General features: G+C 44.2%; 2 protein-coding genes across 4 annotated transcripts in view; one reads left to right on the forward strand and one right to left on the reverse strand.

Annotated features, from left to right (window-relative positions):
* The window catches only part of LOC108695522, a 36760-nt gene extending 18032 nt beyond the window's left edge, over nucleotides 1-18728 (forward strand). For 2 of the 3 annotated variants that reach the window (XM_041568149.1, XM_041568148.1), the window contains exons 2-7: nucleotides 14937-15088; nucleotides 15217-15330; nucleotides 16396-17322; nucleotides 17634-17762; nucleotides 17833-17895; nucleotides 17999-18728. In XM_041568149.1, the coding sequence (XP_041424083.1) occupies nucleotides 14947-15088; nucleotides 15217-15330; nucleotides 16396-17322; nucleotides 17634-17762; nucleotides 17833-17895; nucleotides 17999-18483 (1860 nt within the window). In that variant the 5' untranslated portion in view covers nucleotides 14937-14946 and the 3' untranslated portion in view covers nucleotides 18484-18728. Of the gene's footprint in view, nucleotides 1-13479; nucleotides 13853-14936; nucleotides 15089-15216; nucleotides 15331-16395; nucleotides 17323-17633; nucleotides 17763-17832; nucleotides 17896-17998 lie in introns of those variants that run through there. The other variant, XM_041568150.1, reaches the window with a different exon arrangement.
* On the reverse strand, nucleotides 5611-7721 carry LOC108695537 (gastrula zinc finger protein XlCGF26.1-like). The gene is made up of 2 exons (XM_041568187.1): nucleotides 7536-7721; nucleotides 5611-7143 (listed from the first exon to the last, which is right to left on the reverse strand). Exon 2 carries the CDS (start codon nucleotides 7067-7069, stop codon nucleotides 5822-5824), a length of 1248 nt encoding a protein of 415 aa, XP_041424121.1. The 5' UTR covers nucleotides 7070-7143; nucleotides 7536-7721; the 3' UTR covers nucleotides 5611-5821.
* Nucleotides 18729-19043: the final 315 nt, after the last annotated feature.

Raw genomic sequence — 19043 nt, forward strand, 5'->3', positions numbered from 1 at the left:
CCATGTTTATTGGTGAGCAGATACAAACACTATAGTGCAGGTAAGTCCATGTTTATTGGTGAGCAGATACAAACACTATAGTGCAGGTAAGTCCATGTTTATTGGTGAGCAGATACAAACACTATAGTGCAGGTAAGTCCATGTTTATTGGTGAGCAGATACAAACACTATAGTGCAGGTAAGTCCATGTTTATTGGTGAGCAGATACAAACACTATAGTGCAGGTAAGTCCATGTTTATTGGTGAGCAGATACAAACACTATAGTGCAGGTAAGTCCATGTTTATTGGTGAGCAGATACAAACACTATAGTGCAGGTAAGTCCATGTTTATTGGTGAGCAGATACAAACACTATAGTGCAGGTAAGTCCATGTTTATTGGTGAGCAGATACAAACACTATAGTGCAGGTAAGTCCATGTTTATTGGTGAGCAGATACAGACACTATAGTGCAGGTAAGTCCATGTTTATTGGTGAGCAGATACAGACACTATAGTGCAGGTAAGTCCATGTTTATTGGTGAGCAGATACAGACACTATAGTGCAGGTAAGTCCATGTTTATTGGTGAGCAGATACAGACACTATAGTGCAGATGAGTCTCATGTACAATCACTCAGGATATTTACTCTAAATGGCACAGAAACGGCTGCACATTCAGTCCTACGGGGGCTTCAGGCAGTGATACAGTTCTGGGGCTCACTAATGAGACAATATTCGCTGTCATTGTGGAACCTGCACGTGACTGATCCAATGACGGAAGCTGAACTGAACAAATGCAGGGAAAGTCTGAAGGAAAAAGCCTGCAACGGGTTATGCTTCTCCCTCATGTTTCTCCCTGGATACTGGGAGATTTCACAGTCCTGACCAGTGTCGGACTGACCCACAGGTATACCAGGAAAACTCCCGGCGGGCCCAGGTGTCAGTGGGCCTCTTGCTTCTAACGATTTGGCCTATTTCATCGTCAGTCCCTATTTCGGAAAAAGAGGCAGAATAATGGAAGAATAGAGTAAGTCAATATAAAAGACTAGGAGAATAAAGAGTTTAAGTGAGGAGAGGAATATTAGTTTGGAAAGTGGGCCCACGTTCTAAGGTTTTCTGCTGGGCCCACGTTCTAACATTTTCTGGTGGGCCCATGGTCTAAGGTTTTCTGCTGGGCCCACGTTCTAAGATTTTCTGGTGGGCCCACGGTCTAAGGTTTTCTGCTGGGCCCACGTTCTAAGATTTTCTGGTGGGCCCACGGTCTAAGGTTTTCTGCTGGGCCCACGTTCTAAGATTTTCTGGTGGGCCCATGGTCTAAGGTTTTCTGCTGGGCCCACGGTCCGAGGTTTTCTGCTGGTGCCATGGTCTAAGGTTTTCTGGAGGGCCCCAGACATCCCAATCCAACGCTGGACATGGCCTATATGGCCTTGATTCCATTTAACCCAATTACTTCTCATAACATCAAGCAGCTTGCTACCCTTCTCACCATTATGCCTACATTCTCCTATAGAACTAGACACACATCCAATGCTGCAGCAGCCATTCTGGTTTCTGGCTCATACACTGTGGATTTGGGAAGGTCAATTGCAAACCATAGAGCAGTGGATGACTTGATACACAAATAACACAACAGGTGGTTCCTATTCAAGCGGGAACACTTACCTCCCAAATAGAACATTGGCACTATGGCACTGCCCCATATTGCTTTGTATTGCTCAATTTGTATTAATGGCAATGAGAGCATCAGTAGTGTCCCAGAGCCAATCAAAGTCCATATCCATTGTTTAATTTCATTGGCTGCTGATTATTAACATGCTATTGTAATGCTGTGAACTCACCACTGTAGAAACTAACCAAGTTGTGTCTAATTAGACATGATCATTTACTGGATAACTTACTGGAAGAGGTAAGTTGGCAGCTTATCACTAAGACACACTGTAAACTTGAGCTTCAGATACTGGACCCTTTACCTCCAACTGAAGTCATAGAATATATTAAAGGGTAAATAAATCCACTGACATAGTGAGTCCTAGTATATTTGTTATCTCCCCTTTAGAATAAATGCAGGTTGGAAATCAGCATCAAATGTACACAAGGTCATGTATAACTGTACAATGGATTGATACAAGTGTGGGACGGGGATCTGGGTAACTATTTGCCCCTATTGCTAAATCCTCCACCACTATCAATGAACAAGTATAGGCTCAGGGTGGGTAGGGTAATACAGAACTGGATTGGGTCTGTACAATGGCCGTGCTAATAGTATCTGTACATCTGCTGCAACTAATACAAAGTAGGGAACTATTACAAGTAAACAGATGTCACTTATTTTACTACACACAAAATAATGACAACATTGTGCCTCCGTGGCCACAAGACGACAGCAAGTCCAATAAAGAAATCCAATTCCAGTCTTTGGCCATGGCACCAGTATTGAAGTCTGTAAAGTTGTTGTGCTCAGAAGGGTGGCAAGTCCTCACTCTTCATAGTAATCCTTTATTTGTCCATGGCTGTATACAGGTGCAGTATGTATATGACATTAGAACCTCCACACGGGTAGGGCAAACAGGTAACAGTCTGAGCCAACGGCCAACTCCAGTAGGAACAGCAACAATGTGTGTGAATGTTCCTCTTTTAGGAATTCAGTTTGTATGTCTTATGAGACTAAAGACTCTCTGATCAAATCAGGTGTTGGTGAATGAAGATGAGTTTCTTTTTGAGAACAAAGTTTTTAAGAACCTTAGCAATTGAAGCCTTAGTGCAAATGTGTCAGATGAGTTTGTGCTATATCTTTCCTTCTCTTCCTTTTTCTCTGAGGATTCTACAGAAGTTTATGGAGGTGAGGGGGGAGATGATCTATATTGCCAAGATGGATCCCAACCAGATTACTGATCTATTCCCAGTGGAAGTTGTCCATGGATCTTCTGCTAAGTGGGTTGGTGAGCTGTAGGATTTGGTATTTGCTGAGGAAAGTCTGGGATTTCAGAATCATCCTGAGGTTGTTCCTTCCTTTACTGATTTTCTATCAGGGATGAGTTATCACTTTCATCTCCAGAGTGAAGATTCATCGCTTGGATGTTGGAAGAGCAGTGAAGGAATATTGTCTTGAAAGTGAAAGTTTTATCTTCTGGGAAGTTAAAGAAAAAAAGAGGCTGCTTCTTATTCCACTGTTTCCAGATGGATTATGTTAGGCATCATGAAGTCTTACTCTGAAAAAATGTATTCAAGTACCGACACAGCTCATTCAACTCGGGGTCAGACAGCTGCTTGGGCAGCAAGAGACGACACATTGCACGAGTTTATATGCAGAGCAGCTTCCTGGGCATCACCCAATACCTTCACTTCACACTATCATTTAGATGTTGCTTCAGGTAGTTGTGACAATTTTTGGCCTTAGTTTGCTGCCCTTTTTGCAATTTCCACATTGAATATTTTTTTGCATATTATTTATGTGGTGTGTTTTTGTCCCACCCTATTCACAGGAGCTTCCTATATATTAGTGTGTGCTGAAATGGAGTGGGCTGGGGAAATTGCCTTATACCTACCGTGATTTTCTTTTCCTGGTAGTCTCCATATCAGCAGATTCCCTCCTTGGCATAAATATCTGGTGCAAGCTTTTTACCTGACACTGAGTGAGTTACATTGTCTGGTATTTAATTACTTGGCAGGAGGAATTATTTCCAGGGGCAAGAGGAAGGGCTATCCCAGTGGATGCTGATAGGAAGAGGAACCAGTAAAAGAAAAGTCACAGTACGTATATGACAATTTTACCTATTTGCACGTTTCTACACTACATTCTGTAAATTGTATGACCTTTTATATGTCCAATTTAGCAAAAAAACTCTCACTCCAGTGGGAGGAAATTGTGTTTTCTCATTCACCAGAGAGAGTCGAAAAATATCCCTTTTGGCACTAAACACATGTTTTCGGTTTTGCACGTGTGTTTTCTAAGCACTTAAGCCATCTGTCAGACACACTATGTTTTTCAGTGACTTGAGGCCATTGCAATGTCTCGAAAATTCAAATGCTGCACGTGGAACACCTGGAAGAATTCAAGGTAAGATCCAGGAAAAAGAGTAGATTCCTGTTCATACTTGATCTGATAGATTTGTCTTAATTCTTTTCTAACTCTGAGAATAAAAACAACATGCAAGGCAGTAGCGTCACTAGAGGGGGGCGGGCCCTGTTGCGGGACGTGCAGCCGGGCCCGTCCCCCTCCGTTCGGCCGCATTTGACAGTGGCGGGTGAGCTGCCGGGGGGCCCTGAGGGGGTGCGGGCCCTGGCCCACTCGCACCCCCTGCTCCCCCGGTAGTTCCGCCACTGATGCAAGGTCTTTGCAAGGTGTCATCAATGGACATCAACTGACATTTTTATAGCTCTGAAAGGAACATCCCATCCATGAGCATCTGCTTTTATAAGAGTGTCCACTTGTGTAATGGATCCCCTGGAAAACTATAGATATTAACATTCTATTACCCATTTAAAACACAAAAACACATTTGCCTGGATACAAATTTTGAGTGGAATTGTGGAGCAACAAGTTAAATCAAGTGATAAGAGAAGTCTGCAAAATGGGACTAAAGCTGGCCATAGACGCAAAGATCCGATCGTAGGAATCATGGAACCATCGGACTTCCCCATCTCCCGACCTGCCACTAACCAGTCAGACCAAATAAAGTAGTTAAAGAACAGATCAGCTAATGTTCTGCCCCTGACAGTAATCGTACGATATCTATGTCCAACCAAAGCTGGTGACAGTCTCCCACTGATATCGTCTGATCGGCAATACACGCAGAGATATTATCGGCAGCCGACAGAAATCTTTTAACCTGTCCCATCGACCAAACGACCGATCTCCGCCGGACGAAAAATGACGGGACTCTCCACACACGGTCCGAAAATCGTACAAATCCTTGATTCGTACGATCAGATCTTTGCGTCTGTGTCCAGCTTTAGGAAGAAACTGACTCTGGAGGACAGGCAGCAACTAACATCAGTCCAATAGCCGGTATCCAAGGAGATAAACAGGATCATAGTCAAGATTCAGATAATAGTCAGGGATGAAAGCAATCACCAGACCGGCCCAGGCAATAAGGAAAAAAAATAGATAATCAGCAAAAGTAGAATAAGCAGAGCACACTCATGAACTTAGAACAAATGTCAAATCAAAACTGGCTCCTTGTGCCTAGCACTGCCATAGTGGCATCACCCATTCAACTTAACCTACATATCCAAGTTGAAATATGAAGACAAACGAATGGTCAAAAAAGCTAATAGCTAAGATCATGATGCAGTAGAACTTCATTGAGGGCTTGATAGCTGGGAGCAACAGAAAGAATGATCTAATAAAGTAAGGAAACTAGGCCACCTCAACAAGCAATGCCAGACACAAGCTCAATAAAACCAACATCTGCTGACAATGGTGGGCTTATCCAATTAGCAGCATTGAGCAACCTCCTCAACAGCCACTTCTTGGTGGCTTGACTGGTAATGGCTCTAGTAAGTTGTTGGCTTACTCAGTCTCACTCCAGGCAAGAGAAACTACTTCTGCATATAAGATTTACCTTATACTGTACATCTCCCATTCAGTTAAAAGGTGCTATTGGTTTGGGCTAACAAAGAAGGGGTTGCTGTAACCCATGAGCTCATGCCATACAATAAAAAAGGGTGGTCAGATCTCTGTATTACGCGGGTTCTCCATGGTTCTGTGCCAATGAAGGATTTCTCTCCTGTGAAATTGTTCTGATGAGTGTAAAGGTGGATCAAAACAGAGATCGTTTCCACTATGAAGTGCATGTGACATGTTTTTCCTTCCATGTATTTCAGCTGACGCCTCAGCATCTTAGAAGACTTGTTCCCACATTGTCTCCGTGTGAATCTTATAGTGGGAGTGCAGGTGGGTCTTACGAGAGAAGCCTTTGCCACATTCAGTACAAATGAAAGATTTCTCCCCCGTGTGGCTTCTCTGGTGCCGCTGAAGGTGCCATCTCCGTGTGAAATATTTGCCGCAGTCTGTACACAAGAAAGGTTTTTTCACTATGTGGATTGCCAGCTCTCTGCCCAGAATACCCTCCTCGGGGAACCTTTTAACACATTTTGCCTCCATGTGAACTCTATAGTGACTGTGCAGATCGATCTTTTGGGAGAACGTTTCCCCACATACAGAACAAGAGAAAGGCTTCTCTCCAGTGTGAATTTTTTCATGGCGGTTGAGATGGCTCTTCCGAGTGTATTGTTTCCCACATTCACTACATGTAAAGGGTTTTTCTCCTGTGTGAATCTTCTGGTGGCGCTGAAGATGCCACTTCCGAGAGAAGTCTTTCCCGCATTCTGTACATATGAAAGCATTCTCCCCTGCATGGATCTTATTATAAAAATTGCCCCTTTGGTGTATTTGTTTCCCATAGTTGGACCCTAAATGAGTGTTGTAGTGACTGACAAGATCACTCTTTTCAAGGAATATTAGCCCACATTCTGTACATGTGAATGGTTTCTCCTCGATGTCCGTCGAGTGATAATTCATCTTCAGTGATAAGCATTGACCACACTTGGTAAACTGTAATGGTTTTACTCCTGTGTGAATTATCTGATGTCTTAAAAGAGCAATCTCAAAAGAAAAGCTTTTCCCACATTCTGTACAAGTGAATGGTTTCTCCCCTGAGTGGAGTCTCTGGTGACTTTTATGGTGGACCATTGGAGAGAAATTTTCCCCACATTCCGTACAGATAAAACTTTTGTCCACAATGTGTGGCTGCTGGTCCTTTGGCACCCCAATGTGCATGTCATTCAACGTGCTACCGAGAGGTTTCACCTCCTCATACAAATCATTATGTCTCCTGTTATAGTTCATCCCAATCCAGCCACACAGATGGGTCAGAAGGTCCCTTCTCACAGAGAATCTCACTCCGCACTTAGAACAGAGGAAGCCGGCTGGGTTGGAGCTTACAGAGCAGTGTTCATACTCAGCGTTGGACTGATATTGGGAGTAGATCTCAGCTCTTTCGTACACAGGCCCAATGGATTTCCCAGAAGCCAGTAAGGGTTTCCTGATTGTATCCAGATCTTCAGCTGAATCTTGGTATTCTGCCATCCGTGAGTTCTGGAGACTTAAACAGGAACTATAACATTCATATTGTGCCTTCCTTTCATCGTTCCAGCAACTCTCTAAGAAAAGAGAAAACACAGACATTAGAACTGAAAAGTACATTGTGCGTTGCACTCTGGGCATCATGTACAGACACTGAATGCGAATGTTAAGGGGAAAAAAGCTCTCCTGCCTGCCATAATACTGGGGTAATGCCTACACTTGCCACCCAATGAGCCCTCATGAATGCAGAACTACTGAATGGAGGCATCACTGTGTTCATCAGGAAAATGCAGGTCTTTGCCCTTGTTTTGGAGCACAGAGACTGATGGCAATTCATCTATATGCAGGGCAAGGAAAGTGCAAAAAAACATGGAGAACTTGGTTCTGGACCCATTGATGAGTTGCATTCTTCATATTCACAGATTAAAATTGGTGCTAATGTTATTGACCAAATTTCTTGGGTACTCACCCCCATCAGTAAGTGAAACAGCTGAACTTTCCAGATAATCTTCACAAACCAGCAATACTTTTTCAATCCGTATATAGAATAATTCTGGTTCTGCCTCTGGAGAAGCTGGAAGTAAGGAAGAGACAGGGGTGAGTAAAGCTGGGAGTAAGGAAGAGACAGGGGTGAGTAAAGCTGGGAGTAAGGAAGAGACAGGGGTGAGTAAAGCTGGGAGTAAGGAAGAGACAGGGGTGAGTAAAGCTGGGAGTAAGGAAGAGACAGGGGTGAGTAAAGCTGGGAGTAAGGAAGAGACAGGGGTGAGTAAAGCTGGGAGTAAGGAAGAGACAGGGGTGAGTAAAGCTGGGAGTAAGGAAGAGACAGGGGTGAGTAAAGCTGGGAGTAAGGAAGAGACAGGGGTGAGTAAAGCTGGGAGTAAGGAAGAGACAGGGGTGAGTAAAGCTGGGAGTAAGGAAGAGACAGGGGTGAGTAAAGCTGGGAGTAAGGAAGAGACAGGGGTGAGTAAAGCTGGGAGTAAGGAAGAGACAGGGGTGAGTAAAGCTGGGAGTAAGGAAGTGCCTTGGTATCTTATTAATAGAGAAACGTTACTCACCGGCCCCAGGAACGGGATCCATTTCCCTCTTTATTGTGTCCAGAGGATCCTCAGTGTCCGGCTCTTCATTCTCCCATTTCCCCTCTAACCTCCTTGTTTCCATCTCTGGAGAACCTGACAGCAAGGAACACAAACCCACCATATAAAGCTGCCTGTGGGAATGGTGCAAAGAGGAAGGAAAGGTGATAAAATAGTCCCATATACTGTGTATTGTAGGATTAGTACTGTGTGTAAAACTCAGTGCAGCCCCTGGGAGCCTGGAACAAATTGGGAATAGGATTAAGCCCAGTCCCACAGACAGTACAGGAGGAGGAGGAGGAGGAGGAGGGAAAATGACTTACCCAGTAGATGAGGCTGGAGATGTGAGTACAGGGGATGGGAATGTCAGGGACACAGTAGAAGGGAGTTACAGGGAGCAGCAGGGGACAATTCCCAGTCTGTTCCTCAGTGAGTCCCTCACATCTCGTCTGTATCCGGCAGTGATGGGGGGAGGCGCTGGTATGTCACATCCCACCTCTTTCGGAGGCACACGGGCACCTCATGATGCTGCTGCTCAGGTTGGAACCAGCCCACAAGAAAAGGTCCAATGAAATAGATTCTTTTACTTCAGAGCTTTCACTGACAGAGGGAGGTGTTGCCATTTTATAGGTGGGCAGCAGATTTAAGTGATTTAGTAATTTGGGACAGCAGACTGAGCAAATTTTGTTACAGTCACTTGTATGATTAATAAAGAGACAGGGACATGATGGATTTATAGATACAAGTACAGACGGGTGATGGATTTTTTTTTATATAAAAAAGGGGTAAACAGTGTCATCTCCTTCTCTCATTCTTCAATGTAAATTATTTCCCAAATCCTTGTTATACCAGTAAAGCCACTGTACTCCCTGCAGACTTGTCTCTTAGACTGACCAGGAGGGATGGCACCACTCTACAACGTAACGTGCCGACCTACATCTAGTGAGAGCCAGAAGATTGACTTAAGGTCCCCATAGACGCGACGATTCTTCTTGCCGAACGACCGATTTTAGGGAAGCCCGACCGATCCTTCGAAATTATCGTGCGGTTAGTGGTATTCGAACGATCGTACATCTTACGATTTTTCGTCCGACATCTGTCGGGAAATTGATCGGCCAGGTCAAAAAATCTTTGTCGGTCCCAGTGCAATCTCTCTATGTTTGCAGGGCCAAGCAGCTCCCCTTTGTTTTCCTGGTAAATTGGTCTTTTTAGTTGATGGTAGATTCGTACGATCGTACGATCGTTCTGAGAAGATCGTGGTCTCACGATCAGGATCTGATCTTTTAAAAATCTCAACATCTATGGCCAGCTTAACCCAACAGGAAACTAAGGTTGATCTTTCCCTCTCTGTAGGTTAAGGATTAAGTAGAAATGGTCTAATAGTAAAAGTTTTACAGGTAGAGGCAAGGGGGTGCAGGCCAATGCTAAATGGAATTGTTAGGCTAAGGCTACAGCTAGGAGTAGGCTTAAAATAAACACCCTTTTCAAATGCTGTGGAAAAAAGTAGGAGTAGGCTAGGGTTTTTCATAGCCTCTGGCTACAAGCAGAAGTAGTAGGTTAAAAGCTATCCACCAACTGAGTATACAAGTAGAAGTACAATTAGAAGTATACAAAGGTACCACAAGCTGTGGATACAAGTAGAAGTACAATTAGAAGTAGACTAAGTTACCACCAGCTGAGGATACAAGTAGAAGTACAATTAAAAGTAGACAAAGGTAACACACGCTGAGTATACAATCAGAAGTACAGTTAGAAGTAGACTAAGGTACCACCAGCTGAGGATACAAGTAGAAGTACAATTAGAAGTAAACAAAGGTAACACAAGCTGAGTATACAATCAGAAGTACAATTAGAAGTAGACTAAGGTACCACCAGCTGAGGATACAAGTAGCAGTACAGTTGGAAGTAGACTAAGGTACCACCAGCTGAGTATACAAGTAGCAGTACAATTAGAAGTAAACAAAGGTAACACAAGCTGAGTATACAATCAGAAGTACAATTAGAAGTAGACTAAGGTACCAGAAGCTGAGGATACAAGTAGAAGTACAGTTAGAAGTAGACTAAGGTACCACCAGCTAAGGATACAAGTAGAAGTACAATTAGAAGTAGACTAAGGTACCACCAGCTGAGGATACAAGTAGAAGTACAGTTAGAAGTAGACTAAGTTAACACAAGCTGAGGATACAAGTAGTAGTTCAATTAGAAGTAGACAACAGTTTCACAAGCTAAGGATACAAGTAGAGTTACTCTTAGAAGTAGACAAAGGTACAACAAGCTGAGGATACACATATAAGTACAATCAGAAGTAGACAAAGGTAACACAAGCTGAGGATACAAGTAAAGGTACAGTTAGAAGCAGACAAAGGTAACACATAGAAGTACAATTAGAAGTAGACTAAGGTTTCACAAGCTGAGGATACAAGTATAAGTACAGTTAGAAGTAGACAAAGGTAACACAAGCTGAAGATACACATAGAAGTACAATTAGAAGTAGACTAAGGTTTCACAAGCTGAGGATACAAGTAGAAGTACAATTAGAAGACAAAGGGTGGGTGGGTTTATGTGGAGTTTCATCTGTGGTAAATCAGTATAAATTGAGCCTAATTTGGAATACTACTAATTTACTTATTTAGAGAAAGTATGGGAAAGAAGAGACTCTCAGAGAGAAGACTGGGAGGAACATCAAGGCCTCAGAACCCTTTAACATCAGGGTCATGTAATATAATAGGCCAGGAAACTTAGATCTTCTCTTATATATGTGCCAAATTAAGAATTGTATTGTGTTTGTTATATTCCATTTATACCTAAAGGAATGAAAAGATTCTTTCTTGGGAAAAGTTATTTTTACTTGTGGATTTGGAGGGTTTCCGGAGGTTACTGTCTCTTCACCTGGCAATCTTCCAGATAACTCTAGAATATGAAATGAAGAATAATCGTTTTTACAATCCTACATCTTACAAGATTCTTAACCAAAGTCAGAGCAGTAACTAGAGGTGAGCAGACTCTGTGGCGCAGGGGAAACCTCGCTTTGCTCCAATCACTTTGTCTCACAATTGCCCTTTTCCACCCTCACCCGATTCCATTGGGCAAATTCACTAAAGGGCAAATTTTCGCCTGTGAAGGCTCCGCCACATGCCACTTTGTCAGCCACAAATTCACTACTACTACACTAATTCACTACCACTAATTCACTACCACTACACTAATTCACTACTACTACACTAATTCACTACCACTACACTAATTCACTATCACTACACTAATTCACTACCACTACACTAATTCACTAAACTGCAAAGTTGCGTCTCAGCAGCAGAACGGTGGTGAAGTTTCACTTGTATTAATTCCTCAGCGTGAGCTTTTCATAACGATCTTTCTCTAGGGTTCAATTCTGCCTAGCGACACTTCATTAGTACTCTTACACTTAGGTCAGTTTGAATAGGGCAGGTACATATAGATCATATATATATATATATACGTCTTTATTGGAGATGTTGGTGCAAATGCTGGAAGAGGCCACTTATTATTAAACATGTCCAAGGAAACAAAATAAACACAAAAGATCCTCTAATGTCCTACTCACCAAAACAAATGTGGCATGCCCCTCAAATTGTAACATATAAGTTAAATCAAAAATCCTTAATAGTTACAACTTTCAAATTTTTATGACTTTTCGGCATACAGGATATGATGTCACTGACATACGATTGAGGAGGATTTAGCTTAATTTTATCAGCTTCTGATGCGAATTGCATTGGTTTCTGTGCTGCCATGTAGTAATTATGTGTATTAATTACTAATCAGCCTTATATTGTGACATTTCTATTCTATGTGTACTGTATATTGTGAGTGGGTCCCTAAGCTCAGTAAGTGACAGCAGCACAGAGCATGTGAATCAGTGAATCAGCAGAAAAGAAGATGGGGAGCTACTGGGGCATCTTTGGAGACACAGATCTTTACTGCTAAAGGGCTGTGGTTGCCTTGGGCTGGTACAGAAGCACAAAACATCATGTGCAACATTTCTAGCTTCTTTAGTTAGGCTTTACATCTCCTTTAAAGTGGATCTATCACATCTATAGTTTAATCTCACTGAAATGAAACACTTTTTAAATACAATGAATTAAGTTAATTCATTATACGTCGGGGCAGAGAAGCCAGAGAGAAGACTTGCCAGTGTTGGACTGAAGGGGTGTGGGCCCACAAGGGCTGCCACATCCTGCTGCCTTCCACTACCCCACGGGTTGGCTAAAGCTAAGCAAATTTTCAATTGAGTTTCATTTTTTTCTTTTGTATAGTTTTGGAATTACTTTTTCTGACTTTTTCCAGCATTAATGGGGGGGGGGGGGTGAGTCACTGACCCCATCTAAAAAACAAATACTCTGTAAGGCTACAAATGTATTGTTATTGCTACTTTTATTCTTCCTCTTTCTATTCAGGCCTCTCCTCTTCATATTCCAGTCTCTTATTCATATCAATGTATGGTTGCTAGGGGAAATTGGACCCTAGCAACCACACTGCTGAAAGGAGACATATAGGATAAATGAAAAAAACCCTAATTGTGTAGGCAATTACAAGTAATATATGGTGTTGCTTTTACTTGGTGCTAAAAATTAATATTATCTTTAAAAATAGCCCCTTTATTGGAGCTCCCTATAGATGTTCTCTGGTCCCTGTCTGTGTTTCAAATGAGGGGTGGGCGTGTCCCTGCCAGAAGCACAGTAGGAGGGGGACAGCCAATCACAGCCCTGCAGTCACACAAGCACAGACAGGCTTCAGTTCCCTATCAGGTCCTGCTAGCTGCTGATTGGTTCCTGTCCTACAGTGCAGTGAGCTGAGTGCACAGCCTGGGAATTCAGGGAGCAGCAAGTGGAAGAGAAGGGAGGGATTATTAGGGGTTTTGCAGAAATATTCAATAAATCAGCCTGAAATGCGACTTTTTTAAGCACAATTCTTCTATATCTAAATGAGTATAATGCACTGGTACATTCTTATTTTTTACACAATATGTCTCCTTTAATAAAAAGCAAAATAACTTAAAAAAAGTAAATTGTCTCAGAATATCTCTCTCTACAACATATTTTTATCTTAAATGTGAAAATAAAAATGTTTTTGAAACTGGTTATAAGACCCACTGTGACCTTAAATACCCTCCCCCCCAAACAAGTGACCTGCCCCAAACACACCCACAATGACCTCACACACAGGAAGTGTCGGTCACAGGCTGACGGGCCCATTGACGTGTGATGAGGAAAAGTAGGAGGAGACAAGACTCATCTCACATCTAAATAATAAACCTTCCTGCGCTGCTTCCACATTTACCTGAAATAAATAAAAGGTTTAGAAATCCCGCTGAGTAACAGAAGTGTTTTGCTGGATTCTCACAGAGAGGAGATAAAATCTGCCCACCAGTAATATGGCGGTGCCTCACTGTGACAAGTCTGAAGAGAAACGCGCGATATACTGGTCTAGTCTGGTGGGCTGAGCCCTAACTGAGCAACATCCCCGGATAGGTTCATTTTTACAGGGGCGTGGCTAAACAACAAGTACCTCCCATCCATCCCCCACACTCACACAGTCCGGAAAGTGCTGAAATCTGAGGAGGCAAATATAGTACAGACTGAGAATTGTCCCCTGCTGCTCCCTGTACCTCCTCTCATCCTGTGTCCCTGACATTCCCATCCCCTGTACTCACATCTCCAGCCTCATCTACTGGGTAAGTCATTTTCCTTTCTCTTTTATATCTCCCACATGTTGTTCAGTCTCTCTCTGCAGCTGTTTTACTACTTCCTCCTCCTCCTCTATCAGTCCCACAGTCTCCCCTCTCTATCAGTCCCTGCAGCAGGATTAACCCCCAGTCTCCCCTCTCTATCAGTCCCTGCAGCAGGATTAACCCCCAGTCTCCCCTCTCTATCAGTCCCTGCAGCAGGATTAACCCCCAGTCTCCCCTCTCTATCAGTCCCTGCAGCAGGATTAACCCCCAGTCTCCCCTCTCTATCAGTCCCTGCAGCAGGATTAACCCCCAGTCTCCCCTCTCTATCAGTCCCTGCAGCAGGATTAACCCCCAGTCTCCCCTCTCTATCAGTCCCTGCAGCAGGATTAACCCCCAGTCTCCCCTCTCTATCAGTCCCTGCAGCAGGATTAACCCCCAGTCTCCCCTCTCTATCAGTCCCTGCAGCAGGATTAACCCCCAGTCTCCCCTCTCTATCAGTCCCTGCAGCAGGATTAACCCCCAGTCTCCCCTCTCTATCAGTCCCTGCAGCAGGATTAACCCCCAGTCTCCCCTCTCTGTCAGTCCCTGCAGCAGGATTAACCCCCAGTCTCCCCTCTCTATCAGTCCCTGCAGCAGGATTAACCCCCAGTCTCCCCTCTCTATCAGTCCCTGCAGCAGGATTAACCCCCAGTCTCCCCTCTCTATCAGTCCCTGCAGCAGGATTAACCCCCAGTCTCCCCTCTCTATCATCAGTCCCTGCAGCAGGATTAACCCCCAGTCTTCCCTCTCTATCAGTCCCTGCAGCAGGATTAACCCCCAGTCTCCCCTCTCTATCAGTCCCTGCAGCAGGATTAACCCCCAGTCTCCCCTCTCTATCAGTCCCTGCAGCAGGATTAACCCCCAGTCTCCCCTCTCTATCAGTCCCTGCAGCAGGATTAACCCCCAGTCTCCCCCTCTATCAGTCCCTGCAGCAGGATTAACCCCCAGTCTCCCCTGAGCAGGATTAACCCCCAGTCTCCCCTCTCTATCGGTCCCTGCAGCAGAATTAACCCCCAATCCCTATTTATCACAAGCGCAGCCCCCACAGGCAGCTTTATATGGTGGGTTTGTGTTCCTTGCTGTCAGGTTCTCCAGAGATGGAAACAAGGAGGTTAGAGGGGAAATGGGAGAATGAAGAGCCGGACACTGAGGATCCTCTGGACACAATAAAGAGGGAAATGGATCCCGTTCCTGGGGCCGGTGAGTAACGTTTCTCTATTAATAAGGCAGAAATTTGTGGATATAGTTTAGCTGTATGATTGATGATTTATGAAGTATTTCTGATCTAACACAAGGGATTTCTTACTCACCTCTGTCTCTCCCTACAGGTTTCCAAGTGGCACAACCACAGATTTTCCAGGTGAAAATCAAGGAAGAAGATCTTGGCGCTGAGGGTCCTCTGCTCACAATAAAGCAAGAAACTGACCCTGTTACTGGCGCTGGTGAGTAAATACATTTTCCAACAAGATTATAGTGTGTAACAGCCGCACTGAGTCAGGCACAACCATTAAAGAGGATACAGGTAAGGGATCCAGTATCCGGAAACCAATTATCTAGAAAGTTCCGAATTTTGGAAAGGCTGTCTCCCATAGACTCCATTTTATCCAAATAATCCAAATTTTTTACAATTTTTCTGTGTAATAATAAAACAGTCGCTTGTACTTAATCCCAACTAAGATATAATTAATCCTTATTGGAAGCAAAACCAGCCTATTCACTTTATTTAATGTTGAAAGTATTTTCTAGTAGACTTAAGGTATGAAGATCCAAATTATGCAAAGATCCATTATCCGGAAAAACCCCAGGTCCCGAGCAGTCTGGATAACAGGTCCCATACCTGTATATGTTTGTCAAACTGTATTTGTCATTGTAGTGTAATTCTAGAAATAGAAGGAATGTGCCTTTACAAGTTTTTTTTTTACTGGTTTAATTAAAATTTTCCCCAAACTGTGCTAGTACCACCCAGTCATTTCAGTTCCAGCGGATTGTATTGACTGTGCCCTAAGCGCATCTCTGTAGGATACCAGCTTGGCGGACTTGATAGGGAACTGCAGTGTTTCATTGGGTGAAGGCAGAGATGTGATTGGCTGTTCACACCCTACTGTGCTTATAACCAGTTCCCAGTGAGGATCTCTGATAAAGGGCTTATCTGGTAACCAATCAGGAAGCTACAAATCAGAAAGTTCTATATGATTGGCTAAATGCTCATGAATCATTCACGTTAGCAGTATGAATAGTTGTATCAATTTCATTCTAAAGAATTCAGTAAGGATCTGACGATTTGTTCTTCTAATGTGAATAGTGGGTGTAGGGATTCCAGAAAATGTTTCATTAAACAGCACAAAGGTAACATTTAAAGGCACATTTTCATGGTCTATAATGCAATGCTAAATACCTGTTTCCCTTATTTAAAATTGAGCTCTTGTATATAATGCTCAACACAGATCAAAATCACTATTTCCTAGCAAAGTCTTCAATTGATTTCGGTCTTTTTATTTTTTACCCAGGACGTGTTCCAGCAGCCATTTTAAGTGATTTCCCGCTCTTAGTTCATCTGGAGGAGAACGTGTTTAGGAGAGCCGCCCAAAAATCTACCCAAAATGGCTACAGGGTGAAGCCAGAAGAATGGGGGGATGTAAGGGAGTCTGAGGACCTGGATGGTGGGGACATGGAGGAGGAGGTATCTCCATCTATGTTAGTTTGTCAGGCTGAGCATAGGGGGAATTGGGGTGATGGCCGGGGGGAAATCAGCATAAGAGAACAGTACTGGGGGAGCAGAAGTGAGGGGAGGAGAGTTAGGAGGGAAAGAGCCAGTGGGTCTAGGGATATAGGGGATGGGGAGTGGGTCTCTGGGGATACGGGGGTTTGTGTAGGACAGAGGCAGACTATGGAGGAGGGTAGAATGGGTCAAGGGCAGATGAATAAGGCCGGAATCCACAGGTCAACGAGGGAGGGGGAGGAGCAGAGGAGAGAGGGGGAGGAGCAGAGGAGAGAGGGGGAGGAGCAGAGGCGAGAGGAGGAGGATCCACTGGAGGGGCCAAGTGCAGAGGCTGGGAAACTTGGCCCCAGATTCTCCTATGAGGAGAATTCAGCATTGGTTGACTGTGTGCTGGAGCGATGGGATGAGTTATTTGGGGCTCATTCACATGGGCTCACTCGTGTCAGGAGGAAGCAGCTCTGGCAGGAAGTAGCAGATCATGTGAGCAGCGTCGGAGCTTACCATCGGGAGGCTGCCCCAACGTACAAGCGCTTCAGTGATGTCAAACGACGAATTCGGGAGAAGTTATTGGTCCGGAGGAAGAAGGCGCAGAAAGCTGGCAGAGGACCCCTTCCTCCAATCAAACTGAAGGGCTACGAGCGTCAGCTCCTGGAACGCATTGGCCAAGAGCTCTGCGAGGGGATAGAGGCTGAATTTCTGGGGACAGATTTGAGACGTAAGTATCTCAGTGGATTGTTCCTGCTTATGATGGTTAATGTAGCCGACAAGTTCTAACCTTCTGTTGGGTCCCATTATTATCTATTAGATCTCATTCACATCTGCTGTGTGTAACAGTCTCGCAGAGACATCCCGTGAAGGAGGATATTAGAAGTCCATGACCTGACTTTTGCTTTTATAGATTCACGGAACTCCCCAATGATTTCTACCCCGTGTTTTACAACGGGGGGGTCATTATTGTCACTATATATAAATGTATAAAGTAAAACATGGTGGGTGGAGCTTCTGGTCACAGTTTTGTCATTTCAGGGTCACTTTGCTACCACTCGCCTGCATTCAGGGACATGGATGAACCGTCAGTGGGAGGAGCAGTGGAGTCCTGTGAGCAGGCTGAACCCCAGGAAGCTGATGAGATGCAGACACCCCTAGAGCCAGACGGTAAACATTGAATAAAAAGTTGAGAATGTTTTTGCTTGAGCTCTTTTCTTATGACATTTTCGTTTTACAGACGAGCTGAGTGGGACGTTTATGGAGGAGTCTGTGCCTGTACTCAATGTACAGCAGCCGTGGGGTAAGTGCAATGGTCACTGACATACGTGTGTTATCATCTGATGTCTCTAGCATGTTATCTGACATGTGACTTTCATACATACAAATCCATTTCTTTGTTCAAGGTGATGATGCGGAATGGGCTGAACATTGCCCGGGGCGAGGACTTGCTGATCCAGCTCCAACACGGGTCCCGCCAGAGATTCCAGGAGTTCTGGACAGTTTGCAGGACTTTTTTCAGACCATCGTGACCCAACAGCGCCGGCAGGAGATCCACTTCAGACGATGGATGAGCCGAGTGGACGGCCATTTAACCAACATCTGTACGGCTATCGACAACCTGGGGGACGGCCTCCAGACTATTGCGGCTGAGCTCCGAGAGGCTCGTCTGGAACATCAAGCGACATCTAAAACCTTCAACAATAACCTTCTGGCAATCCTGGGGCAGGTGATCCCACGTCAGCCACCTCAAATGGATCGTTCTACAGGGTCCCTAGAGGGGGCAATCCCCCGACCCTCTTCTGCGCCTCTCCCCCCCTCCAGTGCTACCCGAGCGCGCAGGGGAAGGGGGTCACACACAGTCCGTGGCTATAAGAGAAAGCGGCTGTAGATCTCGGACTTCTTGATATGGAAACCCAGTTTCACATGATACACTGTCCTGATGCTGAACTTACATAGTCTAGAAAAATATACACCAAATTTAAAGGACACCCAGGACTCAAATGTGCAGAGAACTAAAGCCTAAAAATAAATGTGGCTAAAAATGGCCTATTTTCTATAGTGAACTTATTGCACGAGGCTAAAGTTTGAGCTTGTCAATAGCAGCAATGATCCAGGACTTCAAACTTGTCACAGGGGGTCACCATCTTGGAAAGTGTCTGTGACACTCACATGCTCAGTGGGCTCTGATTGGCTGTTGAGAAGCTAAGCTTAGGGCTCGTCACTAATTATCCAGCAGAAAATGAGCTTCCCTGGCTGTAATATAAGCTGATGCTACAGGTTTGCTGATTATTCAATTCTGATGCTAATTGCACTGGTTTCTGTGCTGCCATGTAGTAATTATGTGTATTAATTACTAATCAGCCTTATATTGTGACATTTCTATTCTATGTGTACTGTATATTGTGAGTGGCTCCCTAAGCTCAGTAAGTGACAGCAGCACAGAGCATG

The sequence above is a fragment of the Xenopus laevis genome, chromosome 6S, assembly GCF_017654675.1.
Source record: "Xenopus laevis strain J_2021 chromosome 6S, Xenopus_laevis_v10.1, whole genome shotgun sequence".
NCBI classification, from domain to species: Eukaryota; Metazoa; Chordata; class Amphibia; order Anura; family Pipidae; genus Xenopus; species Xenopus laevis.

What these genes read in the sequence shown, in the direction of transcription:
- LOC108695537 (XM_041568187.1), bottom strand. Translation starts at nt 7,069, where the DNA reads ATGGCAGAATACCAAGATTCAGCTGAAGATCTGGATACAATCAGGAAA.